The sequence below is a fragment of the Leptodactylus fuscus genome, chromosome 2 (genome assembly GCF_031893055.1).
Source record: "Leptodactylus fuscus isolate aLepFus1 chromosome 2, aLepFus1.hap2, whole genome shotgun sequence".
In the NCBI taxonomy this organism is placed as follows: domain Eukaryota; kingdom Metazoa; phylum Chordata; class Amphibia; order Anura; family Leptodactylidae; genus Leptodactylus; species Leptodactylus fuscus.
The window spans coordinates 42,292,328-42,317,200 of record NC_134266.1 but is presented as its reverse complement, the minus strand read 5'-3'; the positions used below and the strand labels follow the sequence as shown (position 1 = coordinate 42,317,200).

Genomic DNA, 24,873 nt, shown 5'->3' with positions numbered 1-24,873 from the left:
AAGTAACAGTAAGCAGTACTGCAGATATGAACAATGATCAAGAGTACGTAAGGATAGATAAATTTTTTGGAAAAAAAATTTTGCTAATAATTTTATTTTTTTTTTTTTTACTGTACCAGTTTAAGTATGTAGTCTTTATGCTTAAATGGTTACATACTACAACCAACCTTATTAGACACTTATCATTGGGGAAATTATTGGCTCACACTCATTAAACTACTTGCGCCTTTTTGTGGTCTTTTTATGCTCTGCGCTTTATTTACACTGTGTTCCACATTATTATGCAAAAAGTGTTTAGGAGTGATAAGGTAAGGTTTTTTTCTGTTTTTCAGTTAAACTCATTGATGGTGATGTGTGTCAGGGCTCTTTATATCACTGAAAGCAATTGCAGACGCCTGTGCTAATTAGTTTGGCAGATGTGTCCAATTAAAGGCAAGACTACTTAAGAAGGCTGTCCCACATTATTAAGCAGCCTATATCTTCTGCCAAAATGGGAAAGAAAAAGGATGTGTCGGCTACTGAGAAGCAACAAATTGTGGAGTATTTAGGTCAAGGAATGACTAGAATCAACATTGCCAATACACTTCATCGTGATCATCGCACAATCAAGAAGTAAGTAGCTGATTCACAGCACATACGTGTGCGTGCTGATAAGGGAAATTTGACAATTACGTCAGGTTAAAAGAGCAACTGCAAAAATGCCTTGTCATAGCAGCAGACATGTTTTTGAAGCTGCTGGTTCCTCCAACACCCCCTGAACAACAAGATGCAGGGTCCTTCAGAGGTTTGTAGCTGTGCGTAAGCCATCCTGTCGACCTCCTCTATCCACTGCACACAAGCAGAAAGACTGACTTCAAAACTGTTTTGTTCACCGATGAGTGCCATGCAATGCTCGATGGTCCAGATGGATGGAGTGGAGGATGGCTGGTTGATGGACACCCCATGAAAATACGGCTACGGCGCCAACAAGGAGGAGGTGGAGTAATGTTTTGGGCTGGAATTATGTGGAGAGAGATTGTCAGCCCCTTTAGGATCCCTGAAGGGGTAAAGATGAATTCCATAATGTATGTGGAGTTTCTCAAACAGCACTTCCTGCCATGGTTCAAGAAGAAGAACCGTGCATTCCGCAGCAAGATCATTTTCATCCATGATAATGCACCAATGTCTCATGCTGCAAATAACACATCTGCATCTCTGGCTGCTATGGGCATAAAAGGGGACAAACTTATGGTGTGGCCCCCATGCTCCCCTTATCTCAACCCCATTGAGAACCTCTGGAGCATCATCAAAAGGAGTGTCTATGATGGCGGGAGGCAGTTCACATCTAAGCAACAGCTCTGGGAGGGTATTCAGTCCTCATGCAAAACAATTGAAGCAGAAACCATCCAAAACCTGACAAATTCAATGGACAAGAGAGTTCAGAAGCTGCTTACGGTGTATCCTTCCTTCCGTCTGTGGTTTGCTTGGGAAGGTCAATGTTGTGCTCTTGAGAAAGAGCCGTGTAGGGCTCGAAACGCGTTGTGCAATAAAGCTTATATTACACCACATCGAGCGAGCGCTGGTAATCCTTTTTGGCCCAGCTTTTCCAGCAGGCTGGTCTGCTTGTCTTCTGCCTCCACGTCTTCGGGACGTCATCCTCCAGCAGCTGCTCTTGCGGTGTTTGTGATTTGCCCTAAAAGGTGGTTGTGTCCCACACAACCCCACCAGGTGAGAGACTTTACTTCTGCTCACCTTTTTGCCAAAGGAAGCTGTAAATACTACACTAGGGTCGGCTTTCTCCCCTTTTGTTTCTCCTGCAATTCATATATGTAATTTTTGGAAATATGAGAAAATATTATTTGCATAATAATTTGGAACACAGTGTATGAAGCCTTTATGCCTCTTTATCCAGATAATATGCTGCCATTGCCACTTTTGCTTTTGGAAAAAGGGGATGTGGCCTAAAGAGAGATCCTTTTCCTGCTGTATATGTATATGACTTGTGGCTATCTTAGGCTCGGTTCACATCTGCATTTGGTATTCCGTTTGGGGAGTCCGCATGGGAACTCCCCGAAGGGAATACTGAACGCATTGAAAAGCGGTGAGCTTATGAAAGCACACATATCCCACAGACTATAATGGGGTCTGTGTGTTTTCTGCGCAGTGTCCGCACAAATCATGTGGAGAGAAAAGTACTTCAAGCACAACTTTTCTCTCCACATGATTTGTGCGGACACCATCCGGAAAAAACACGGACCCCATTATAGTCTATGGGGTTCGTGTGCTCTCATTTCTCACCTCTTTGTAATGCATTTGGTATTCCGTTCGGGAAGGGGGGTCCCAAGCGGACTCCCCGAATGGAGTACTGAATGCAGGTGTGAACCAGGTCTTAACTAGCTGTAGAAATTTATTACAGAACACAGCAAAAGCCATTGAAAAGTCATTATACAAGTTAACATTCTGTTTGATGTGGAAACAAACCAGCCCACCATTGCTGTCTCTGAATCCCCAGGGTCATTGATGAGATGCACATGGAAAATCCTACCTCTTCCATCAATGACTTATATGACAACTTTTACAAGAATTGTATTATTGGTACTCTAGACTTGGTATTATTGGTACTTAGTAAGACTTGGTACTCTAGACTTCTGGGTCAGGTCTATTCACCACATGTGATAGCTTTCACACACATCTCAGATTTTAACTATCCCTGCTCTGAGTTAGTTCTACCCACTGGGACTCCTCTACCCTATCTTCCTTACTACCTTCTTTTAATTAGCCCCTTCACTTCCTTTCTGGTTATGATACATGACAGCCAGCCTCATGCTATGTTCATTGACTCCACTTGTTCTGTTTGTCTGATGTTCATCTTGTGTTATGTCTCATTTTTTTGTTCCTTTTTAAAATGAACTTAGAAATAAAAAAAAAAATAAAAAAGATATATATGGGAATAAAAAAAAATACCAAAAATTATTTAAAAATAGGTCATTTTAATGTGACACATTCCCTTTAAGTGTCTGTTAAATAGGAGGCAGAAAGGAGCATAGATGTAGGATCGAGCAACAGAGTTTACGGTACTGCAGCAAAGCTCCCACTGAATTCAACGGGGGTTGAGTTAGAGTAAGTTCACATTGGGTTTTTTGGTCAGGATTTTGAGGCCGTATCCTCCTCAAAATCCTGACCAAAAAGATGTTCTTTTTCCAGTTCTTTTTCCGGGAGCTGTTTGTTCCGGCTCCCGCAAAAAGAAGCGAGTTGCTCATTCAGGCGGATTTGCCTTGCGACATCCGCCTGAAGACACTCCTTCTCGACTAGGCCCATACATTTGGGCCTAATCTGGAGCTGAGTGCGCGACTGGATGCCAATGCACTGCATCAGTCGTAGCTACCCGTATTTTGGTCTGGAACCTGAGGCGGCCTCCGAAATGACAAGTTAAAAAGGACCTTTCAGCACCACCACCAATTTTAGCTCTTAGCATCGATTAATAGAAACTGCTCCACTGATTCTGGTACAGTTGTAATTTTTTCAAGCAACAAGTGTAGTTAGTCTTGGTCCCTGATATGCTATGTAAGCTCTGAAATGTTAGACGGGTGGTGTCAGGCAGGGGGTGTGATTCAGAGCTGCAATCAGAGGCCGCCAGGGTCAGAGCTCAGAATCACACCCCTTGTCTGCTCCTGCCTGACACCACCCTCCTGACAGTACAGAGACTAAATAGCATATCAGGCACCAAAACTAACAGCACTGATAGCTCGGGGAATGGTGGGGCTAGAGCAAAAATTCCAACTGTGCTGGAATTGGTGGAGGAGCAGCTATTAAATTAAAGAGGACGTTTCGCATCCTCAGGGCACATGTGGTGTAATACACTGCTAGAAAGCCAACAGTGCACTGATTTCAGTGCACTATCGGCTTTCCCGTTCTGTGCCCCCACTGAAGAGCTATCAGTACCTTTACCATAGCTCTTCAGCGTCAGAAGGGCGTTTGTCCCTCCTGACAGTAGCGTCTATTGCACTATACTATGAGAGGGGGCATTCCCAATCCTTACCACCAAGCCATGTCTCTGAACGGTGAGGTACGCCTCCCCTACTCCTGACAGTACACGTCCATAGAAGAGTGCCGGGGGGAGTTCCTCACCGTTCAGCGGCAGCACTGGGTGGTAAGGAATGCCCCATCTCACAGTACAATGCAATAGATGCTGTCAGACTGTCAGAAACGCCCTTCTGACACTGAAGAGCTACGGTAACGGTACCGATATTGCTTCACCGGGGACACAGAACGGGAAAGCCATTAGTGCGCTAAATTCAGCGCATCGTCGGCTTTTTAGCGGTGTATTACATTGCATGTACCCTGAGGATGTGAAAGGTCTTCTTTAAGTAAAGAACTGGGCTTGTTGGAGGTGGTGACAAGTTCCTCTTTAAGTTAATGTTTGATGAGTTAAATGAATGCTAACTACGAATTTATTAAAAGTTTATAGTAATACTGTAAATTGATCGAGTTTTTCAGTTGTCAGTGGTATATGTTATACAACAAGTCTGAAACTGAGCCTTGTTTTCGTTATAGACAAAAGTCACGTTGCACATGTGAACAGAGCCTTAGCTATATTCATAAACCTAAAATGTTAATAATGCATGAGATATCTGAATAAATAGTATAGGATTAAAAAGAAGCCCCTGGTGAGACATTCTGTCACATTCTCAGTGAGGGGTCTTTCATTTTTTCCCCAGCTTTGTTGTATGTGCTACAATAATATTTATACTAATAAGACAAATCTGAAAAAAGTTACAAAGTTTGTGATAATAGAGGTTATTTAATCAGTCGCAACGTCTGATGTTTTTAATATAATCCCGCATTCTATCTCACTCTTTGTAATTATTGGATCATTTTCCATTTTCACTACTTAGCAAAGTGTTATAGTATCTTCTACCATATAACTTTATTATCAGTGCTGGAACTTCTACTATATCCATGGTCAGTTAAAAAATGGTTTCTGTCTGTGAATAAGGCTAATTAGAGATGAGTGAATAGTATTCAAAACTCTAGTTTCGAATACCTCGCTCCATAGGAATGAATGGAAGCGGCCGGCGCACGGCCGGTGTTTAACCCCTTGGTGTTTGGACGTTTCCATTCATTCCTATGGGAACGAGGTATTCAAAACTAGAGTTACAAATACTATTCACTCATCTCTAATGCTAATACATTTAGGGAGCGTTCATTCGCTAATACATTCGGAGCGTTGATTGGCCGAATGCTATACAGTCGGCCAATCAATGCTGGTTCTTCTCCTACCTTTAGAGGTCTTCTCTGTGCAGCTTCCCCGCGGCGTCTTCTGGCTCTGAATTCACTCTGCCAGGCATCGGGCCTGGGCAGAGCCGACTGCGCATGCCCGCACTACAAGAAAATGGCCGCTTTGACTGTAAGCGGCCATTTTCTTGTAGTGCGGGCATGCGCAGTCGGCTCTGCCCAGGCCCGATACCTGGCAGAGTGAATTCAGAGCTGGAAGACGCCTTGGGGACCCTGCACGGAGAAGACTTCTCGGAGAATCAACCTGACCCTCACTCGTGGACTTGGTAAGTTGAATTTGATCGAACATTGCCTACCCCTGAAACGAGCATTTTCCCCCCATAGAGTATAATAGGATTCAATATTCGATTCGAGTAGTCGAATATTGATGGGCTACTCGAAACGAATATCGAATATTTCACTGTTCGCTCATCTCTAATAGCCACTGATAGTTACTGTCTGTTATTTTGTGTCCATTGTTTTCTGTGCCTGCAGAAACAAAACAAGAAAAAACAGATAGTATAAAAAAAAATGGACACAAACTGACAGTAACTGATGTTAGTGTGTCTGTTTTTTTGTAATTGATCCATTAAATGGATGAGCTAAAAAAAATGGACACATTAACACCAGTTAGTGTCCGTTAATGTCTATTATGATAGGTGTCTGGTTTTTTTTTTTTGGTTTTTTTTTAACAGACACCTTCATAACAGAATCCAACGGTAGTGTTAACCATGCCTTAGTAAGGGTATGTTCACATAGTGGAAAATGGATTCCGGGTGTGAACATACAGCGTGGCTAGCCATGATGGAATGCCGATGCAGTGCACCGGGATCCCGTCATGGCATTCCGCTCCTGATTAGGCCTGAATGAATGGGCCTAATCGGGAGGGAGTCTTGCGCCGCAGATGCCTCTGCTGAATTAGCCGCAATTAGTTCCCATTGAAATCAATGGGAGGCTTTTTTTTTCAGCGCTGAAATTTCACACCAAATTCCTCACCATTTTCCTCCGCGTGAGTGGACCCTAAGTGTTCCCTTTGTATCTACTCTTCCTCTGTAGCAACTCCTGGGTTTGGCTCAAAAAAAAACCCATCTAGATCTGCAACAGAAAAAAACAGCTTCTCCGCAATGTGGGTCCATAGCTTAGAGACTGCTATTGCAGCTCAGGCTCAGTCAACTCATATCTTAAACTAGAGTGACGGTGTTTCTAGGAAATAAGGTGAACTTCTCTAAAACCTGGAAAAATAATTTAAATGGAAAGTTTTCAGCTCTAGCTACATGTTGGTTTTAGTAAATGCTTGTATTCCTAAAGAAATAATAATTGTAGTGGATATTTTCTTAGAACGTTCCTTTGTGACACAGCTCTGTAACTCATGCTAGAAACATGTGTATTGTCAACTGCGTAACATCATACGCCCCAGAATTGATGCTTTATATAGAATAGAAATAATTACTAAACCGTCATGTCAGGAGAGCTGACAGATCCTATTTAACCACTGAGGGGCCGGGGTACTTTTCTTGCTTCAGGACTAGAGATGAGCGAACAGTGTTCTATCGAACTCATGTTCGATCGGATATTAGGCTGTTCGGCATGTTCGAATCGAATCGAACACCGCGTGGTAAAGTGCGCCATTACTCGATTCCCCTCCCACCTTCCCTGGCGCCTTTTTTGCTCCAATAACAGCGCAGGGTAGGTGGGACAGGAACTACGACACCGGTGACGTTGAAAAAAGTAGGCAAAACCCATTGGCTGCCGAAAACATGTGACCTCTAATTTAAAAGAACAGCGACGCCCAGGTTCGCGTCATTCTGAGCTTGCAATTCACCGAGGACGGAGGTTTCCGTCCAGTTAGCTAGGGGTTAGATTCTGGGTAGGCAGGGACAGGCTAGGATAGGAAGGAGAAGACAACCAACAGTTCTTATAAGAGCTAAATTCCAGGGAGAAGCTTGTCAGTGTAACGTGGCACTGACGGGCTCAATCGCCGCAACCCAGCTTTCCCAGGATCCTGAATGGAATACACTGTCAGTGTATTCCCGTATACCCGATATATACCCCCGATACCCGTTCCAACGGTGTGCCCCCCCACCTTCACCCCAGAAATACCCTGCAAGTCCCCTAGCAATAGGATTGGGGCTATATACACCCACTATTTTTGCTACTGCCATATAGTGCCATTGTCTCACTGGGAATTCAAAGAATATATTGGGCTTACATATAACTTCAATTCCAGGGAGAAGCTTGTCAGTGTAACGTGGCACTGACGGGCTCAATCGCCGCAACCCAGCTTTCCCAGGATCCTGAATGGAACACACTGACAGTGTATTCCTGTATACCCCATATATACACCCCAAATCCCCGTTCCAACGGTGTGCCCCCCCACCTTCACCTCAGAAATACCCTGCAAGTCCCCTAGCAATAGAATTGGGGCTATATACACCCACAATTTTTGCTACTGGTATATAGTGCCATTGTCTGACTGGGAATTCAAAGAATATATTGGGAATACAAATACCCTCATTTCTTGCTACTGCCATATAGTGCCAGTGTCTGACTGGGAATTCAAAGAATATATGGGGGTTATGTGCACCCACAATTTTTAATACTGGTATACAGTGCCATTGTCTGACTGGGAATTCAAAGAATATATGGGGGTTATGTGCACCCACAATTTTTACTACTGGTATACAGTGCCATTGTCTGACTGGGAATTCAAAGAATATATGGGGGTTATGTGCACCCACAATTTTTACTACTGGTATACAGTGCCATTGTCTGACTGGGAATTCAAAGAATATATGGGGGTTATGTGCACCCACAATTTTTACTACTGGTATACAGTGCCATTGTCTCACTGGGAATTCCACAAATAATTTGGGGATTCATTCACCCTACATCTCAGGCTCTTGCCATATTCACCCAGGTTGTCAGTGCTGCACCAGCTCGTTCCCAGACAGCTCGGCCCGAAAAACACGTTACCTATATAGAGGATTTGGACAATGAAGACAACATGTTCTAAATCTAATGTCTGCACCTTCTCCAGAATTAAAATAAAGGCAGCGTTTAACTTTCAAATAGCACTGCACAAAGGAAGAGCTTATCAGCTTGTCTCATGACATGCTACTGAAAAGTTTCATTTGTGTATCTTAATGTAAATATAGTTGTATAAGCTTTTTGGGTTTTAGGCACTACCAAGTTATTTATTACCACCCGCTCCCTTATAATGATGATGACGCCAAAGTCACTGTGGGTGTTCAGAGCTCACAGCTTTGGGTGACATTTGTCTTGCTCTCTGTCGGTACCAGCTGTCTTTTTGGATACCGTAAAGTTATGTTGACTTTATTAACAGCTATAGAAGCTTTAGCCAGGTTGCGACGGTGTGTAACCCTAACAACACTAAGTGGGATACACATTAATAGTCAGTCTATGTACGCTAAACGTATCACTGAAGTAATTTTTTTTCCCTCTCCCCTAATATAAGAAAGGAACAGACATTAGACCTAGACCGGGGTTCGAAGCTTGAAAAAATCCAGTATTATTTGTTCTTCATGATGTGAAATATGTGTTGAAAAGCAACCCAAGATGAAGTCAGCCATGTGTGCCAGTGTGTTACTTGGCATGCCTTTGCTGGCCCCAACTGTAAGGGTCACTCTCCATTTCCTCCATTTTCCACTCCCCTTCACACCATTTGTGGTGAAGCAATGGGATGCACTGAAGTGCACCCTCTAGCCTCGTGTGGGATAGGGACATCAGATGCCACTCCAACCCCCTCGTCTTCCTCCGCCAGCCAACGGTGCGAAGATGAGAGGAGTGTGCTCTGAATGTTTTCTGCCTAGCAGAGGCTAGTTCTCACTTACGAAAATGGCCCCACTTTGACCTGTATATCAGGCACAATGGTGTAGGTTTCAAAGAAACATGGCACCAACAAGTTGGAAAACGTGGGCCATGCGTGGACCGTGTTTGAGTCTGGCAAGCTCCAGATCTGCTACCAGGTTCCAGCCATTATCACAGGCACAAAAATGCCAGGCCCCAGGTGTAGCAGGGAAAAAAAAATGCCATCTCAGCCAGGATGGCATCCCTGACCTCGGAGGCACTGTGCTGTCTGTCCCCCAAGCTGATCAGTTTCAGCACGGCCTGCTGACATCTCCCCATGCCAGTGTTACAGTGTTTTCCGCTAGTAGCTGGGGTGGAGGTTGCAGCTTCGTAGGGTTTCAGTCTACTCCTGCCATGAATTTTGGCCTGGGAGAGGAGATAGGCCACCCCAGTTTGCACCCGGGGAACAGACTCCACCACATTCACCCTGCCTGTCATTAAAGATAAGCACTGCAGCATCCCTGACCACAGGCGCTTGTCCAAGTGTCGGTGGTCAAGTGGACCTTGCAGCAAAGCGCGGAACTAAGGGCCCACCTGATGTTGAGTGACACGTGCTGGTGCAAGGCGGGGACGCCACACCGGGAGAAGTTGAGACGGCTAGGGACGGCATAGTGAGGTGCCACAGTTGCCATCAGGTCCGGGAAGGCGGGAGTTTCAACAAGCCGGAACGCCAACCTCTCCTGGGCCAGCAGTTTAGCGATGTTGGCGTTCTAGGCTTGCGTGGGTGGGTGGTTAGCGGTGTATTTCTGCCGGCGCTCCAATGTCTGAGAGATGGTGGGTTGTTGTAAAGAAGCGCCTGATGGTGCCTTTGATGGTGCAGGAGAAGGAGATAAGACAGAAACAGGGGAGGATGAGGGAGAAGTCAACAAAGTGGCGGAGGCAGATGAAGTGATGTCCTGGCTCGTCCTCTGGAGTGCATCGCCAGCACTGTGAGCAGAGGCAGTGGCATGAACGGCGGGCGACGTTTGTCCTGCCGTTGCTGCCTGCCACTGATTCCATTGCTTGGATTCCAAATGACGGTGCATTGAAGTGGTGGACAGGTTGCTCTTCTCAGGGCCCCTACTCGATTTCGAGAGGCAAATTGTGTAGACGACACTATATCTGTCCTCGGCGCATTCCTTGAAAAAACTCTACACCTTCAAGAAACGTGCCCTCGATGGGGGAGTTTTTCTGGGCTGGGTACAAAAGGGAACATCTTCGGACATTCCGGGTCTGGCCTGGCTTCGGCAAAGCAGCTGACCTCTGCCTCTGGACATGTCTCTGCCTCTAGCTACCCTTTTTGGTGCTGCACCTGCCTCAACATCCACACTACTTTCCCAGCTTGACATCTGCCTTGTCCAGGTGGGGTCGGTGTCCTCGTCGTCCACCACCTCCTCTTCCAACTCCTGTCTCGCCTCCTCCTCCTGCACAATGCGCATGTCAACTGGCTGCCCTGACAGCAACTGCGTCTCATCGTCGTCGATGAGGGTGGGTTGCTGGTCATCCGCCACCAAATCGACCGGAGATGGAATGGAGGAGACTCTAGTGTTTGAGCATCTGGACACAGATACTCGTCTGTTAGGTCCGTGGAATCGCGAAATGGAGGGGCAGGTTGCGGTACAGTCAAAGGAAGGGAGAACAGCTCTGGGGAGCAGGGACAGTTGGGGTTATTGTTCTGGGAAGATTGGGAATTTTGGGTGGAAGGAGGACAAGACTGTTGGGTAAGAGGAGGTAGAGGCTGACTGGCTGGTGGACAATGTGCTTTAAGCGTTATCTGACAGCCATTGCAAGATCTGTTCCTGGTTCTCGGGCCTACTAATCTTTGTACCATTCAGCCTAGTTAATGTGGAACTTTTGTGCAAAGCGCAGAACTTAGGGCCCGCCTGATGTTAAGGGACACACGCTGGTACAAGGCTCAACTCACCCTAAGTGCCAAAAACACTGCTGGTGCAAGGCTCTACTCATGCCAAGGGCCTCAATCTCTGCTGGTAGCTCAGCTTAAGGTCATGTAACTTTGTTTGGAAGGGCTCATGTTAAGGGCTAGAAAAGTGAATTTTGGAAGGTCTTACCACATCACACACACACACACACACACACACACACACACTCAAAATGACAGTTAAGGGTGAGGGCTTTTGGAATTCCCATTGCCTATTCCATTTGTGGTTGTCATGGGGAACGTGATTTAAAGGGGTGGTTGTTACTGTTTGTTGAGCTTAAATTGGGGTTTGTGTCCATCCATTTGGGGAGTAAAGAAGGTTTCCAGGTATTTTCCCACTTTGATAGAGGTTTTTTTGAATGTGGAAAGTGTGTAGTTGTTAGGCAGTGATGTTGGGGTAATAGAGGGTCTTTGGTGTGTTAGATGCCCCCAGACATGCTTCCCCTGCTGTCCCAGTGTCATTCCAGAGGTGTTGGCATCATTTCCTGGGGTGTCATAGTGGACTTGGTGACCCTCCAGACACGGATTTGGGTTTCCCCCTTAACGAGTATCTGTTCCCCATAGACTATAATGGGGTTCGAAACCCGTTCGAACACACGAACATTGAGCGGCTGTTCGAATCGAATTTCGAACCTCGAACATTTTAGTGTTCGCTCATCTCTATTCAGGACCAGATGCAGTTTCTGATTTTTTTTTTTTTTGTCCAGGCAGTTTTGAGGGCTATAACATTTTCTTGTTCTGGTTATTTAAATTATTTTTGTGACAAATAGGGAATATTTTATTTATTTGTTATAATTGTTTTTCAAATGTTTCACAGATATATTTGAATAGCACAAGGACGAACAAAAGAACTTAAAAAAAAAAAAAAAAAATAGTTTTCTCTCTCCATCAAGGTAATTTTTATTTTGCAACCTGTGGTTGTGACACAACACTTTTATTTTTTAATATTATTTTCTACACTTTAATATTTAACTTTTATGCTTTATTTATCTTTTTTTTTTTTTTTTTTTTTTTTTACTTTTTAGACCATTAGGGGGAATTTTCATAGTACTTTTTTGTATTTCTAGGGCTGATACAATTAGGTCCAGTATCAGTAGCTGATCTAGGTCCTCTAGAATACAGCAGCTTCTACAGTTTCAGGACCAGACCTGGACTAAAGCATCTGCCAACTCCTGGACAGTCTATGGTGTAACATGACATTGGCGGATGGAGCGAGACATGATGTCCCAGATGTACTCAATTGGATTCAGGTCTGGGGAAAGGGTGGGCAAGTCCATAGCTACAATGCTTTCATCTTGCAGGAACTGCTGACACACTCCAGCCACATGAGGTCTGGCATTGTCCTGCATTAGGAGGAACCCAGGGACAACCGCACCAGCATATGGTATCACAAGGGGTCTGAGGATCTCATCTCAGGACCTAATGACAGTCAGTCTACCTCTGATGAGCACATGGAGGGCTGTGTGGCTCTCTAAAGAGATGCCGCACCGCACCATTACTGACCCACTGCCAAACCGGTCATGCTGAAGGATGTTGCAGGCAGCAGATCGCTGTCCACGGAGTCTCTAGACTCTAACATGTCTATAATTATTTATAGAGCGCCATTAATTCCATGGTGCTGTACATTATTATATCAATTCCATGGTGCTGTACATTATTATATTACTTCCATGGTGCTGTATATTATTATATCAATTCCATGGTGCTGTATGTTATTAAATTTAAGGGATCCTATCATTCAATCATTTTTTTTTCTCCCTAACACATTGGACTAGCCTTAAGAAAGGCTATTAGTCTTCTACCTTTCGTTGTCTTCTCCGTGCTGCCATTCGCCTAAAATTCCGTTTTTTCTTGGTATGTAAATGAGTTCTTTCGCAGCACTGGGGGCGGGCCCCAGCGCTCAAACAGCCCAATGCTGCCAGAGAACTCTCCAGCGCCACCTCCATCTTCTTCTGGAACGAGGTCTTCACCGCGTCTTCTTCTAGGCCTCGGGCCTAGGGCGAACCGACTGCACACGCCCACCGGCCACGAGAAAATTGCAGCTTACAATACTATGTAAGCTTAGGTTTGCTTAGTACGGCCCTCATATTGGCGTACTGCAGCCACCATTCAATTTGTCTACAAGTGGCTATGCTACGCTATTTTCAAAGTGTATGATACAGCAAAACAAATGATAGTTTGGTGCTAGGAAGGTTTAGTTGGTGAAGAGTATAACCATAAATAGTACCAATGGAAACACTACAAGTCCTTGACTTTATGTCAAGTTGTGTTTTCTATTTTCCTGTAACATCATTATTATAATTTATAAAGTAAAAATTTTATCATAATGCAACACAGACAACCAGTAGAAACTTCCATTCAGCAATAAAAAGATTAGTCTGTATAATTGTTCTGCTCTAATGACTTTTAAACAGTAAATCTAATAGAACATGTATTAAATATTGCATCATGTCTTGATGAAGCTAGTCCTTTTCATGGAACACTGCTTATCCAGGCTTTACCTAATGTTTTATTACATATATTATTATACATTCTAAAAAAGTAATAATTCTAAATTAAAGCTTTCATATTTTCTTGATAAATGTTGTAATTCCAAGATAGAAGAGATTTTCCTTGTTAAGCTTAAATGTTACTTTACTTCTGCGATAAGTAAGAATAGTAACAAAGTTGTCAGGCTTCAATATACTGGAGGTTTCTTAACATCAATGTAAATTCATATGGCAACAACTGGTTTGCCACTGACTAAACTAGGGTGTGAAGTTTGAGAGATCTCTTGTTTTTATCCTTCAACCTCCTTACAGAGATGCGGAATTATCTGCAATAGAGATGAGCGAGTAGTGAAATATTTGAGATTTGATATTTGTTTCGAGTAGAGCCTCAATATTCGACTACTCGATCGAATATCGAATCCCATTATAGTCCATGGGAAAAAATGCTTGTTTCAGGGAAAACCACTATTCGACTAAAGGAGAGTCACCAAGTCCATGAGTAGCGGGAGGAGAGTGTTTAGGAGGAGCGCTGTGCAGTTGAGGAGTGTTGAGGAGGAGCATTGTGCAGTTAAAGAGCACTGACCCCTTAGACCAGGGGTGGGCAATTAATTTTCCCATGGGGCCGTATAAGAAATTGAAACTATGCTAGAGGGCCGTGCCACGACAAATTTAGCTCCACCCACTTCTACGTTGACTCCTCCCATTCCCAATCATCTTTCCATGTGCCCCCACACAGTATAATCCTCCTACAGTCACCCGTACATTATATATCCCCACATTGTAATGTTCCCTTCCAACTGCCCCACAGTATTAAGTCCCTCTCCTGGTGCCCCAGTATAAACTGGTGGAAACTAGAGGGGACATGAAACTGGAGCAGCTGGAGGGGGATATTAAACAGTGGGGGTAGTTGGAGGGCGGCAATAAATTGACAGCTGGAGCGGGACATGAAACTGGGGGCAACTAGGGGGGTACATTAAAATCAGGAAGCAGACATTAAACTGTAGGGGTAGCTGGAGGGTGACAAACTGGGGGCAACTAGAGGCAGACAGGTCCCCCTACAGCTTCCTCCACTGTTTAATGTCCCCCCAGTCTGTGCCCTCTTCATCTATCCCCAGTTTCATGTCCCCCCCCTCCATTTCTCCCTCAGTTTCATATCCCCCTTTATTTTCCCCATTTCATGTTCCCCCCTCCATCTCTCCCCCAGTTTCATGTCCCCCCCCTCCATCTGCCATCTCTGCCCTAGTATAACATTCCCCTTCCTTCTGTGCCCCTAGGTTACTGAGACACACACAGACAGACAGACACATATAGACAGACACACACATATACATAGACAGACACACATATAGACAGGCACACATATAGACACACACACACACACATATAGACAGGCACACATATAGACAGGCACACATATAGACAGGCACATATATAGACACACACACATATAGACAGGTACACATATAGACACACACACACATATAGACAGACACACACATATAGACAGACACACACATATACATAGACAGACACACACACACATATAGACAGGCACACATATAGACAGACACACACATATAGACAGGCACACATATAGACACACACACATATAGACAGGCACACATATAGACACACACACACATATAGACAGACACACACATATACATAGACAGACACACACACACACACACACATATAGACAGGCACACATATAGACAGACACACATATAGACAGACACACATATAGACACACACACACATATAGACACACACACATATAGACAGGCACACATATAGACAGACACACATATAGACAGACACACATATAGACACACACACACATATAGACAGGCACACACACACATATAGACAGGCACACATATAGACAGACACACATATAGACAGGCACACATATAGACAGACACACATATAGACAGGCACACATATAGACAGACACACATATAGACAGACACACATATAGACAGACACACATACACATATAGACAGACAGACACACATATAGACAGGCACACATATAGACACGCACACATATAGACAGGCACACATATAGACAGGCACACATATAGACAGGCACACATATAGACAGGCACACATATAGACACACACACACATATAGACAGGCACACATATAGACAGACACACACACACATATAGACAGACACACATATAGACAGGCACACATATAGACACACACACACACATATAGACACACACACATATAGACAGACACACATATAGACACACACACACATATAGACAGGCACACATATAGACAGGCACACATATAGACAGGCACACATATAGACAGACACACATATAGACAGACACACATATAGACAGGCACACATATAGACAGACACACATATAGACACACACACACATAGACAGGCACACATATAGACAGACACACACACATATAGACAGACACACATATAGACAGGCACACATATAGACACACACACACATAGACAGGCACACATATAGACAGACACACACACATATAGACAGACACACATATAGACAGGCACACATATAGACAGGCACACATATAGACAGACACACATATAGACAGGCACACATATAGACACACACACATATAGACAGGCACACATATAGACAGGCACACATATAGACAGGCACACATATAGACAGACACACATACACATATAGACAGACACACATACACATATAGACAGACAGACACACATATAGACAGGCACACATATAGACACACACACATATAGACACGCACACATATAGACAGGCACACATATAGACAGGCACACATATAGACAGACACACATATAGACAGGCACACATATAGACAGGCACACATATAGACAGACACACATATAGACAGGCACACATATAGACAGGCACACATATAGACAGGCACACATATAGACACACACACACATATAGACAGGCACACATATAGACAGACACACACACACATATAGACAGACACACATATAGACAGGCACACATATAGACACACACACACACACACATATAGACACACACACATATAGACAGGCACACAGACAGACACACATATAGACACACACACACATAGACAGGCACACATATAGACAGACACACATATAGACACACACACACAGACAGGCACACATATAGACAGACACACACACATATAGACAGACACACATATAGACAGGCACACATATAGACACACACACACATAGACAGGCACACATATAGACAGACACACACACATATAGACAGACACACATATAGACAGGCACACATATAGACAGGCACACATATAGACAGACACACATATAGACAGGCACACATATAGACACACACACATATAGACAGGCACACATATAGACAGGCACACATATAGACAGGCACACATATAGACAGGCACACATATAGACACACACACACACACACATATAGACAGGCACACATATAGACAGACACACACACACATATAGACAGACACACATATAGACAGGCACACATATAGACACACACACACACATATAGACAGACACACACACATATAGACACACACACTCTCTCTCTCCACTCTGCAGCTCACCTTACATCTCTCAGTACTTTATGACACGCTCCACATCTCCATCTTCGGCCGGCACTAAGTCACGCCCCCCTTGACACGCCTCCCTAGTCAGAGCTGTGCGGGCCGGACTGAATCAGTCAGAGGGCCGGACTTTGCCCAGGTCTGCCTTAGACTATGGGCTGGTTCACATTAGCGCTTGCCTCCCATCCGGAAGGAGTCCGCAGGAGGACCCCTCCGAACGGAATATCAGCGCAACTGCAAGCGCTGGACAGATAAGCACACGGACCCCATGGCATATAATGGGCTCCGGGTGCTTGCCACGCACTGCCCGGCCCTTACTCATCCTGCAGAACCAGCATTGATTGGCTGAATTCTATACACTGTATAGCATTCGGCCAATCAATTCTGGTTCTGCAGCAGGCTCGTCTTTGCTAGTCGGGAGAGCTGGCAGCTTGCGGGAGAGCTGACTTTTTCTAATAGGAATGCATTGACCAACGTTGATTGCCCGAATGCTATACAGTGTACAGCATTCGGCCAATCAATGCTGGTTCTGCCGGAGGCTCGTCTGTGACGAGGCGGAGTCTAGAACGGACTGAAGACTGAAGAATGAAGACTGCTGTGGTCCAATCTTAGACTCCGCCTCGTCACAGACGAATCAGAACTCTGGTTCTGATTCAAATCTGTACTGCGAATAGTGAGTAGTATTTGATCGAGTACGAGTATTTCAAATACCGTAGTATTCTATCGAATACCTACTCGATCGAATACTGCTTGCTCATCTCTAATCTGCAAGTAAATCTCCAGGTTGCAGTCTCCAGAAGAAAATCACTTGTTTATAGCAGGACGCAGCAGCACAGACAGACAGATACAAGAGTAGACAATGAGAACGGAATAAAAAAAAAAAATTGGAATATTGATACTAGGAAGGGACCGTATTCTAGAAAAAGTCAACAGGAAAGTACTAGGAGATAGAAACAGAAACATGAACACACAAACAGGACAGGAAAGTGGTCCCCCGAGTAGACCTGAACATGGAAAGGGAAGCAGGACTGGAACATAAAACAAAATGTGGATACAATAGTAGAACTGGTGACATGAGCAGCCAAGCACCATCACCAGGAGAGTAGATCAAAAAATAAAACATAGTAGCCAAGAATCAGGGCATATGCATTGTCAGGTACACCTATAAGCCCTATATATACTGACTGGGTATATAAAAGACTTGATGAACCGATCAGACACAACTACATCCCAACAGAGCTCTGGACCATGAAGAGTTAAAAGAGTTGTCCGGGATAATTTGAAATCCCTACATTAATCTAAACACCTTTCCCCCTCCTACTTTCTAAATAACATTAGTAATAAAAATGTATATTTACTCATATCCCTGGGGCGGTCACATTTTAGGATTATCCTGTGACGATCCATTTCCCCATTTCCAGAAACAGATCGTCACTACTACTCCCACCCATCCACCCTCCACGCTTTTACTGGCAAGATGGCTCCTCCCTCCTCTGTACTGGCGCAAGGTGCGCACTCTTCTCTTCTCCAAGCACTGTGCGCACTACTGCTAGTAAATCACCTCTACTGTGCATCCACGCATGCGCAGTAGAGGTGACTCATCGCTGGAGAAAAAGAGCGTGCACAGACACAGTACATGAGGAGGAGGGACTGTGTCTCAGAAAGAAGCGTGGAGGGAAGTATATAATATGGGTCTGAGTAGATAGGGAAGGACAGGATAGATAGAGAGACAGGGAGGGGGTGTATGGGATGGGGAAATGAGGAAAGAGGTGGGAGAGAGGTGAGAGGGGTTAGTCAGGAAGTTAGAAAGCAGGAAGCTGAAGCAGTAAACAAAAGCAGGAGACACCAGGGGCCCTCAGAGGTACCCAGAAATCACTCAAAACACAATAAATAGTATATGGTTACATTTATTAACCCATTAATAGCACTAATAGACACTTTTTACTAGAGCTGATGTGGTCATGTACTATGGCCATGGAAAAACACATGCTACAGAAAGAACAAAAGAAGTAATTCAGAAGAAATGTAGACTTGACTTGCCACTAGAATCACATTACATCCAGCTAGTATGTGCTATATATTTACTAGATGTCGGTTGCCCATAGAAGGCTAAAAATAAGTTATTTCAGGCAGGTACGCTGCCATTTCTATGTTTTGCATTCCAATAATCAAGTTCCTTTGGGTTGTTTATTACATTTTGTGAATTATCCTCTTATTATTATTTTTCAAATGATAATGTCTAACATAAACAATTTCCAATGTCAGTCTTGTATAGATATGTACTTTCTTATCTCAAATACTGGAAGAGTTAAGTATTGCTTCTCTACTAGAGCTGATGTGGTTATGTACTATAGCTATGGAGAACACGTGCTATAGAAAGAACAAAAGAAGTAATTAAAAAGAAATGCAGACTTGTATAGGCCACCAGGATCACATTGCATCCAGCTATTATGTGTATATGTTTCCTAGAGGTCAATTACTCCTAGTAGGCTAAAAATAACAAAAGACATTACAGGGAGGTATGCTGCCATTTCTATGTTTTACGTTCTTATGATCAAGGACCTTTGGGCTGTTTACTACAGTATGTGAATTCTCTTTTCTTATTTCTTATTACATTTGGAATGTTCATGTCGAATATAATCCAATTCCAATGTCGGTCTGCTATACAGATCTGTACATTCCTAGACCAAATTCAGTTAAGGATTTCAATTACTAATGAAATAAATTCACTACCGGTACTCTATTGAGACATACTATCAAACCCCTTGCATCTCTGCACTCAACTACTGGGTGGCCAAACATTCAGGATAGGTATCTCATGGCCAAACCGCATTGCATGTTTTTTTAGGCTAAATCATAGCAAGTCAATTATACCTACACCAACAGTGTGCCGAATGGTATAATCAAAGCACAAAGTTCACAGAGGTAACCTTCTGTGCAAAGCGCTGTGGGAAGAACCGCCGCCACGGTTTTTCCGCATCGCTTTTTTGCTGTGGGATACTATGTGGGGTGTTAGTCTTAGTAGGGCATTTTATGGGTTAAACTTGCATTACATACCTGAGAATTAACAGTTTTTTTTTTTTGTTTTGTTTTTTTTGCCCCTGGGAATTAACAGTTTAATTAAACAAATATTGGAACCAAAGTAAAAACTTTTCAGTCTTGGCCTTGGAACTGAAGGAGTTAAGGGGACAATTTAGTTTCTATACAGTACTTTCCAACAAATCTTGGATGTCCTCTTTCCCAAAGTGAAAAGCATAATTCTCATCTCAGTAAACACCAGAGTAAGGAATGGCCACTTAGACTTACAAAACAAATTGATAAAGTAGATTATCACGTTTCTCCCGCTGTGCGATATCACATTGCACTCAAACCAATGACTGTTGTAATGTTGTAAGTATCAAATTCTATGTCCTTCATGACTAATAATCTTATTATACCGTATAGAGCATGATCCAGTGCTTAGACAGATATCCTGTTAAAAGTTTATGTGCTTGATGTCCTTGTAATTTAGTTCAGGGCTGTTCACAATACTGCAACAATCTTTGCCACATTTAGACTGCAGGATACAGAATGGAAGCAGAACCAGAATGTCTATATCATTCTTTATATCCGTAACTGAAATGCTTGAATCATACATTAAACATTATTTTGATCGTAATTGCACATAATATTCACCAGAACTGCTATCACTGCATTTCAGCAGTAAAGGGGTTTTCTAGATTCAGCAAATAAAGCTTAAAAGTTACAGCACTGTGTGTCCACTTTTACAGCAAATTTTATTTATTGTTCCACTGTATCTAAAATAGGAAATGAAGCAACTTGCAAATAGTTTTCATTAAAAATATCCTGTCGTTTTGTGTCTACAGCTCTCATGCAGGCCGAAAAATTCAAGTGGAAACACGCTATAACTAGTCCAAATCCAAAAATATTTTTCCCATAGTCATTTTTCTTTTGCATTCTTTTTTCTGCAATTTTTTTTGTAATCTTCTTTAGTCACACAGTGAGACTTGTCCATGCAAACGTTTGATTGCTGCTGTATGTCCAAGGTCACACATGTCAGATGTCAAATTGTACAGTGCTGCGGAATAGGTTGGAGCTATATAAATAAAATGTATTATTATCATTATTAATTATTTTTATTATTATACAGCTAAAAAAACACTAGGAAAAAAACTGTGAAAACGTAGAACATTTTCACAATGAAATGACTCCCTCAGTTTTGCTGCCTTGTTCCCTCACCCCAAAGAAATCAATGGTGTAAAAACTTATGGCAATTGTGGCAACTGGTGCTTTTGCATTGCCCACACAAGTTTCCTGAAAGGGGCATCACAAGAGCGTGCTGTGACCTGACAGATTTCTTATCATTTACACCAGAAAACTGGCAGAATTTATGAAAAACACCAGTCTTCATATATCTCGCCTATTTTCCTTTGGTACATTATAAGAATGGCCAAAAATGTTGTGTCTCCACAATGAATGGCTTTAGCCTAACTGAGTACACTGCATACTTCTGTATTGCAGTATACTATTCCTGTCAGGGCCTACTAGGCTCTCATTACAATGCAATACCTCTGTATAGTAGTGTATTATTTCTGTCAGGGCCTACTAAGCTCCCATTACAACACAATACCTCTGTATAGCAATGTATTATTCCTGTCAGGGCCAACTAGGCTCCCATTTAAACACAATACCTCTGTATAGCAATGTCTTATTTCTGTCAGGGCCTACTAAGCTTCCATTACAACACAATACCTCTGTATAGCAATGTCTTATTTCTTTCAGGGCCTACTAAGCTCCCATTACAATGCAATACCTCTGTATAGCAATGTCTTATTTCTGTCAGGGCCTACTAAGCTCCCATTACAACGCAATACCTCTGTAAAGCAGTCTTATTTCTGTCAGGGCCGACTAGACTGACATCCATAGCAGGCCTTTATTAGGTGACACCCCATGACAATTCATAGGGGGCATTAATTGGGTAACAGAAGGAGAGCCCTCACTCAGTCCAACCATTTAGGTGCTGTAGTCAGCAGTGATTACAGCATCAAAGGAGTTAAACAGCTGGGATTTGAGTTTTGTGCAATGCCGCCCATTATAGTGAGGTGTCAGCTGTGAAATAGATATAAGACTCTTAAATGATGGTGCACGCTGTCACCGCATCTTACTATTGCTGCAGCTCCTCCAACGGAATAGTAATGCGGGTCGGAAAAGGGGTTAAAGTTGCTTCAGTTTCCACTTTAAATACATATAGGTATCAAAAATAATAGAAGAATGGTTGCAAAGGTGAATCTTACAGCTGCTGATTGTATAATGAAACGGTGTCCTGGTTAGTAGAAGATGATCACAGGTCTGATACTGTAAATGTACCGGTCATCGAGCCATGCATCCATGTGAGCAACACGTGATAAGAACAGATTTTCAGCCTCAAGTAAATAATGAAGATTCTCGTCCAAAGTCTACAAGCAGAGATATGTGAGACGCAAACCATACAAGAAAACTATACGAGCTCCTATTATACAAGTGAAAACCTACATTTGCATTTACGCGAATATTCCTTTAATTATATTGTAATGTATTTATTTATTCATCGTAGTAATTGGCATCATTGTCTAATAAACAAGCTAGAATACAAGGACAAATGTGTGTACTGCGGCCTATACCAGGAGCTGATTTACACCAGCAGAACAGAGTATACACTTCAACAGAGCACAGGCGCCTTATTCACAACTATTGAATAGCAATAGAATAAGATGGATTACGTTGTACACAAATTGTATTCTTTTCACAGCAATAATAAGCCAGCTGCTTCTTCCAAGCTTCTTTTCAACATCCTAAAGACAGTATAATTGACGGCTTGTAAGATAGAAGTTGAGTATGTAACAGCAACTATAAAAATATTCATAAACTTTTAGGTCCATATTTGCATAGATAACACGCAGTATTCTAGTAGTACACTATAGTAAATTACCATCAGGCTGTGACAGTGAAGGGATTCACAGCGAAGATTGTCAGGCCAATAGGTGTGAAAAGTGACAGGGACTTGGCTGAGCCTTGAACATTGTCAAGCAGTTGTCACTTTTCTTACCTGTCTCAAGATTAGACAGTTGGAGGTGAAAAGAATGGGGGAAAGAAACTAAGAAAAATGCACCTGTATTATGTTACAGACTTGGCCAAAAATGAAGTACTATACAGTATGTGGTGTCTGCCAGATGTATTAGTTGTTTTATATTGTTTTCACACTTTCCTTATTGAGCAGCTCTCCCCACTGTAGAGAATAATTCTCTTCTCCATAATATAAAAACTACAGAGCATCTTTTCTTATAACCGCGCTGCGTTGTTCTGCAAATGTACACAGTTCAGTCATATTAATGTGACTACAGCCTACTTTTGACATCAACATTAAATAACCAATGGCAGAAGGCACGTGTCATCAGCCATCTGGGTGCACTCATCATTGTGGAAGGCACGATAGATCAACACAAGTATGCATCTATCTTTGTGGACCATGTTCACCCCTACATGCGAATTGTTTTTCCTCAGGATGATGGCATCTACCAGCAGGACAATGCGACGTTTCATAAAGCTCAGTGTACGTGAGTGGTTCGAAGAGCACCAGGGTGAGTTTACCATACTCTTCTGGCCAGCAAATTCCCCAGACTTGAACCCAATCGAGAATCTGTGGGACCACCTTGATCGGATTGTTTGTGCCATGGATGCTCAACCGTGTAATCTAGCACAGCTGGCCACGGCACTGGAGTCGGCATGGCTCAACATCCCAGTGACATCATCACAACATCCCTTTTCTCTCCTCTTCATCTCTTCCTGCACGTCTCGCAGCGGTCCGCTCTGCGAAAGGTGGTTATTCTGGATAATGACAGGTGATCACATTAATGTGACTGGACTGTGTATATTTGTCATCTGGGTGTAACAATTCAGGGTTGTGTCCCACTAACACTCTCACGCTGTCCAATCACTGTTGACAAACTATGCAACGACACATAGGGATTGACAAGGGCAATGGTATCATGCAAGTGTTATTCATAAATTTATAGAGATATTACAGAAGAACTGCTCAATACAAAATGATGATAGAGAAATGTTTATAGAGAATGCAAGAATTTACTATTGGACATCAGTAGACATGATGGTTCCATTTTACTTGTTAGAAAACTAGTGAGTCATTGTGCAACTAAAGATATATACTGCATGGGTATATATACAGACACTGATAACTTGCTGTAGCATGATATCTTATCACAGAACATAACAAATGGCATTCCCACCCTGCCCAATCTTGCCACGGATGCTGTGGCCGATTCAGCTGTGGTGTTCATGCCTTGAGGCTCCCCACTGATTAGGCTGTTTCACCCAAATTCCAAACCAATCTGTTGATGTGGGCTTCAGCCTGTACATAATAGTGGTGGTGCCTGAAACGACAGCCCCGTTCCCTTTCACTTGAATAAGCGGTCGCTTCAGCTGATTGGTTAGAGGTTCAAGGTGTCAGACCCAAACTGATCTGACACTTGAGACATATCCTTTGGATAATCCTTTGGTTAATCAGTATCAAAAATATTCAGGTCCTGGACAACTGTGCCAGATTGTTGTTAAAGTAGAGTTTACTCTAAGGGTAAGTTCTCACAGAGATTTTTGGTCAGGATTTTGAGGCCGTACCCGCCTCAAAATCCTGACCAAAAAGACGGCTCCCATTGAAATCAATGGGAGCCGCTCAGGAATTTTTTCTGGGAGCCGGCTTG

General features: G+C 43.1%; 2 protein-coding genes across 2 annotated transcripts in view; one reads left to right on the top strand and one right to left on the bottom strand.

The window, feature by feature from the left end:
- PUDP (pseudouridine 5'-phosphatase) overlaps positions 1 to 24,873 on the bottom strand; it is a 209,793-nt gene that overhangs the window by 52,014 nt on the left and 132,906 nt on the right. The gene's annotated exons all lie outside the window — the stretch shown is intronic.
- The window catches only part of LOC142196158 (uncharacterized), a 42,054-nt gene continuing 39,680 nt past the window's right edge, over positions 22,500 to 24,873 (top strand). Inside the window, exons 1-3 of the mRNA XM_075266383.1 lie at positions 22,500 to 22,591; positions 22,908 to 22,959; positions 24,681 to 24,746. Of these exons, the coding sequence (XP_075122484.1) occupies positions 22,500 to 22,591; positions 22,908 to 22,959; positions 24,681 to 24,746 (210 nt within the window). The remainder of the gene's footprint in view (positions 22,592 to 22,907; positions 22,960 to 24,680; positions 24,747 to 24,873) is intronic.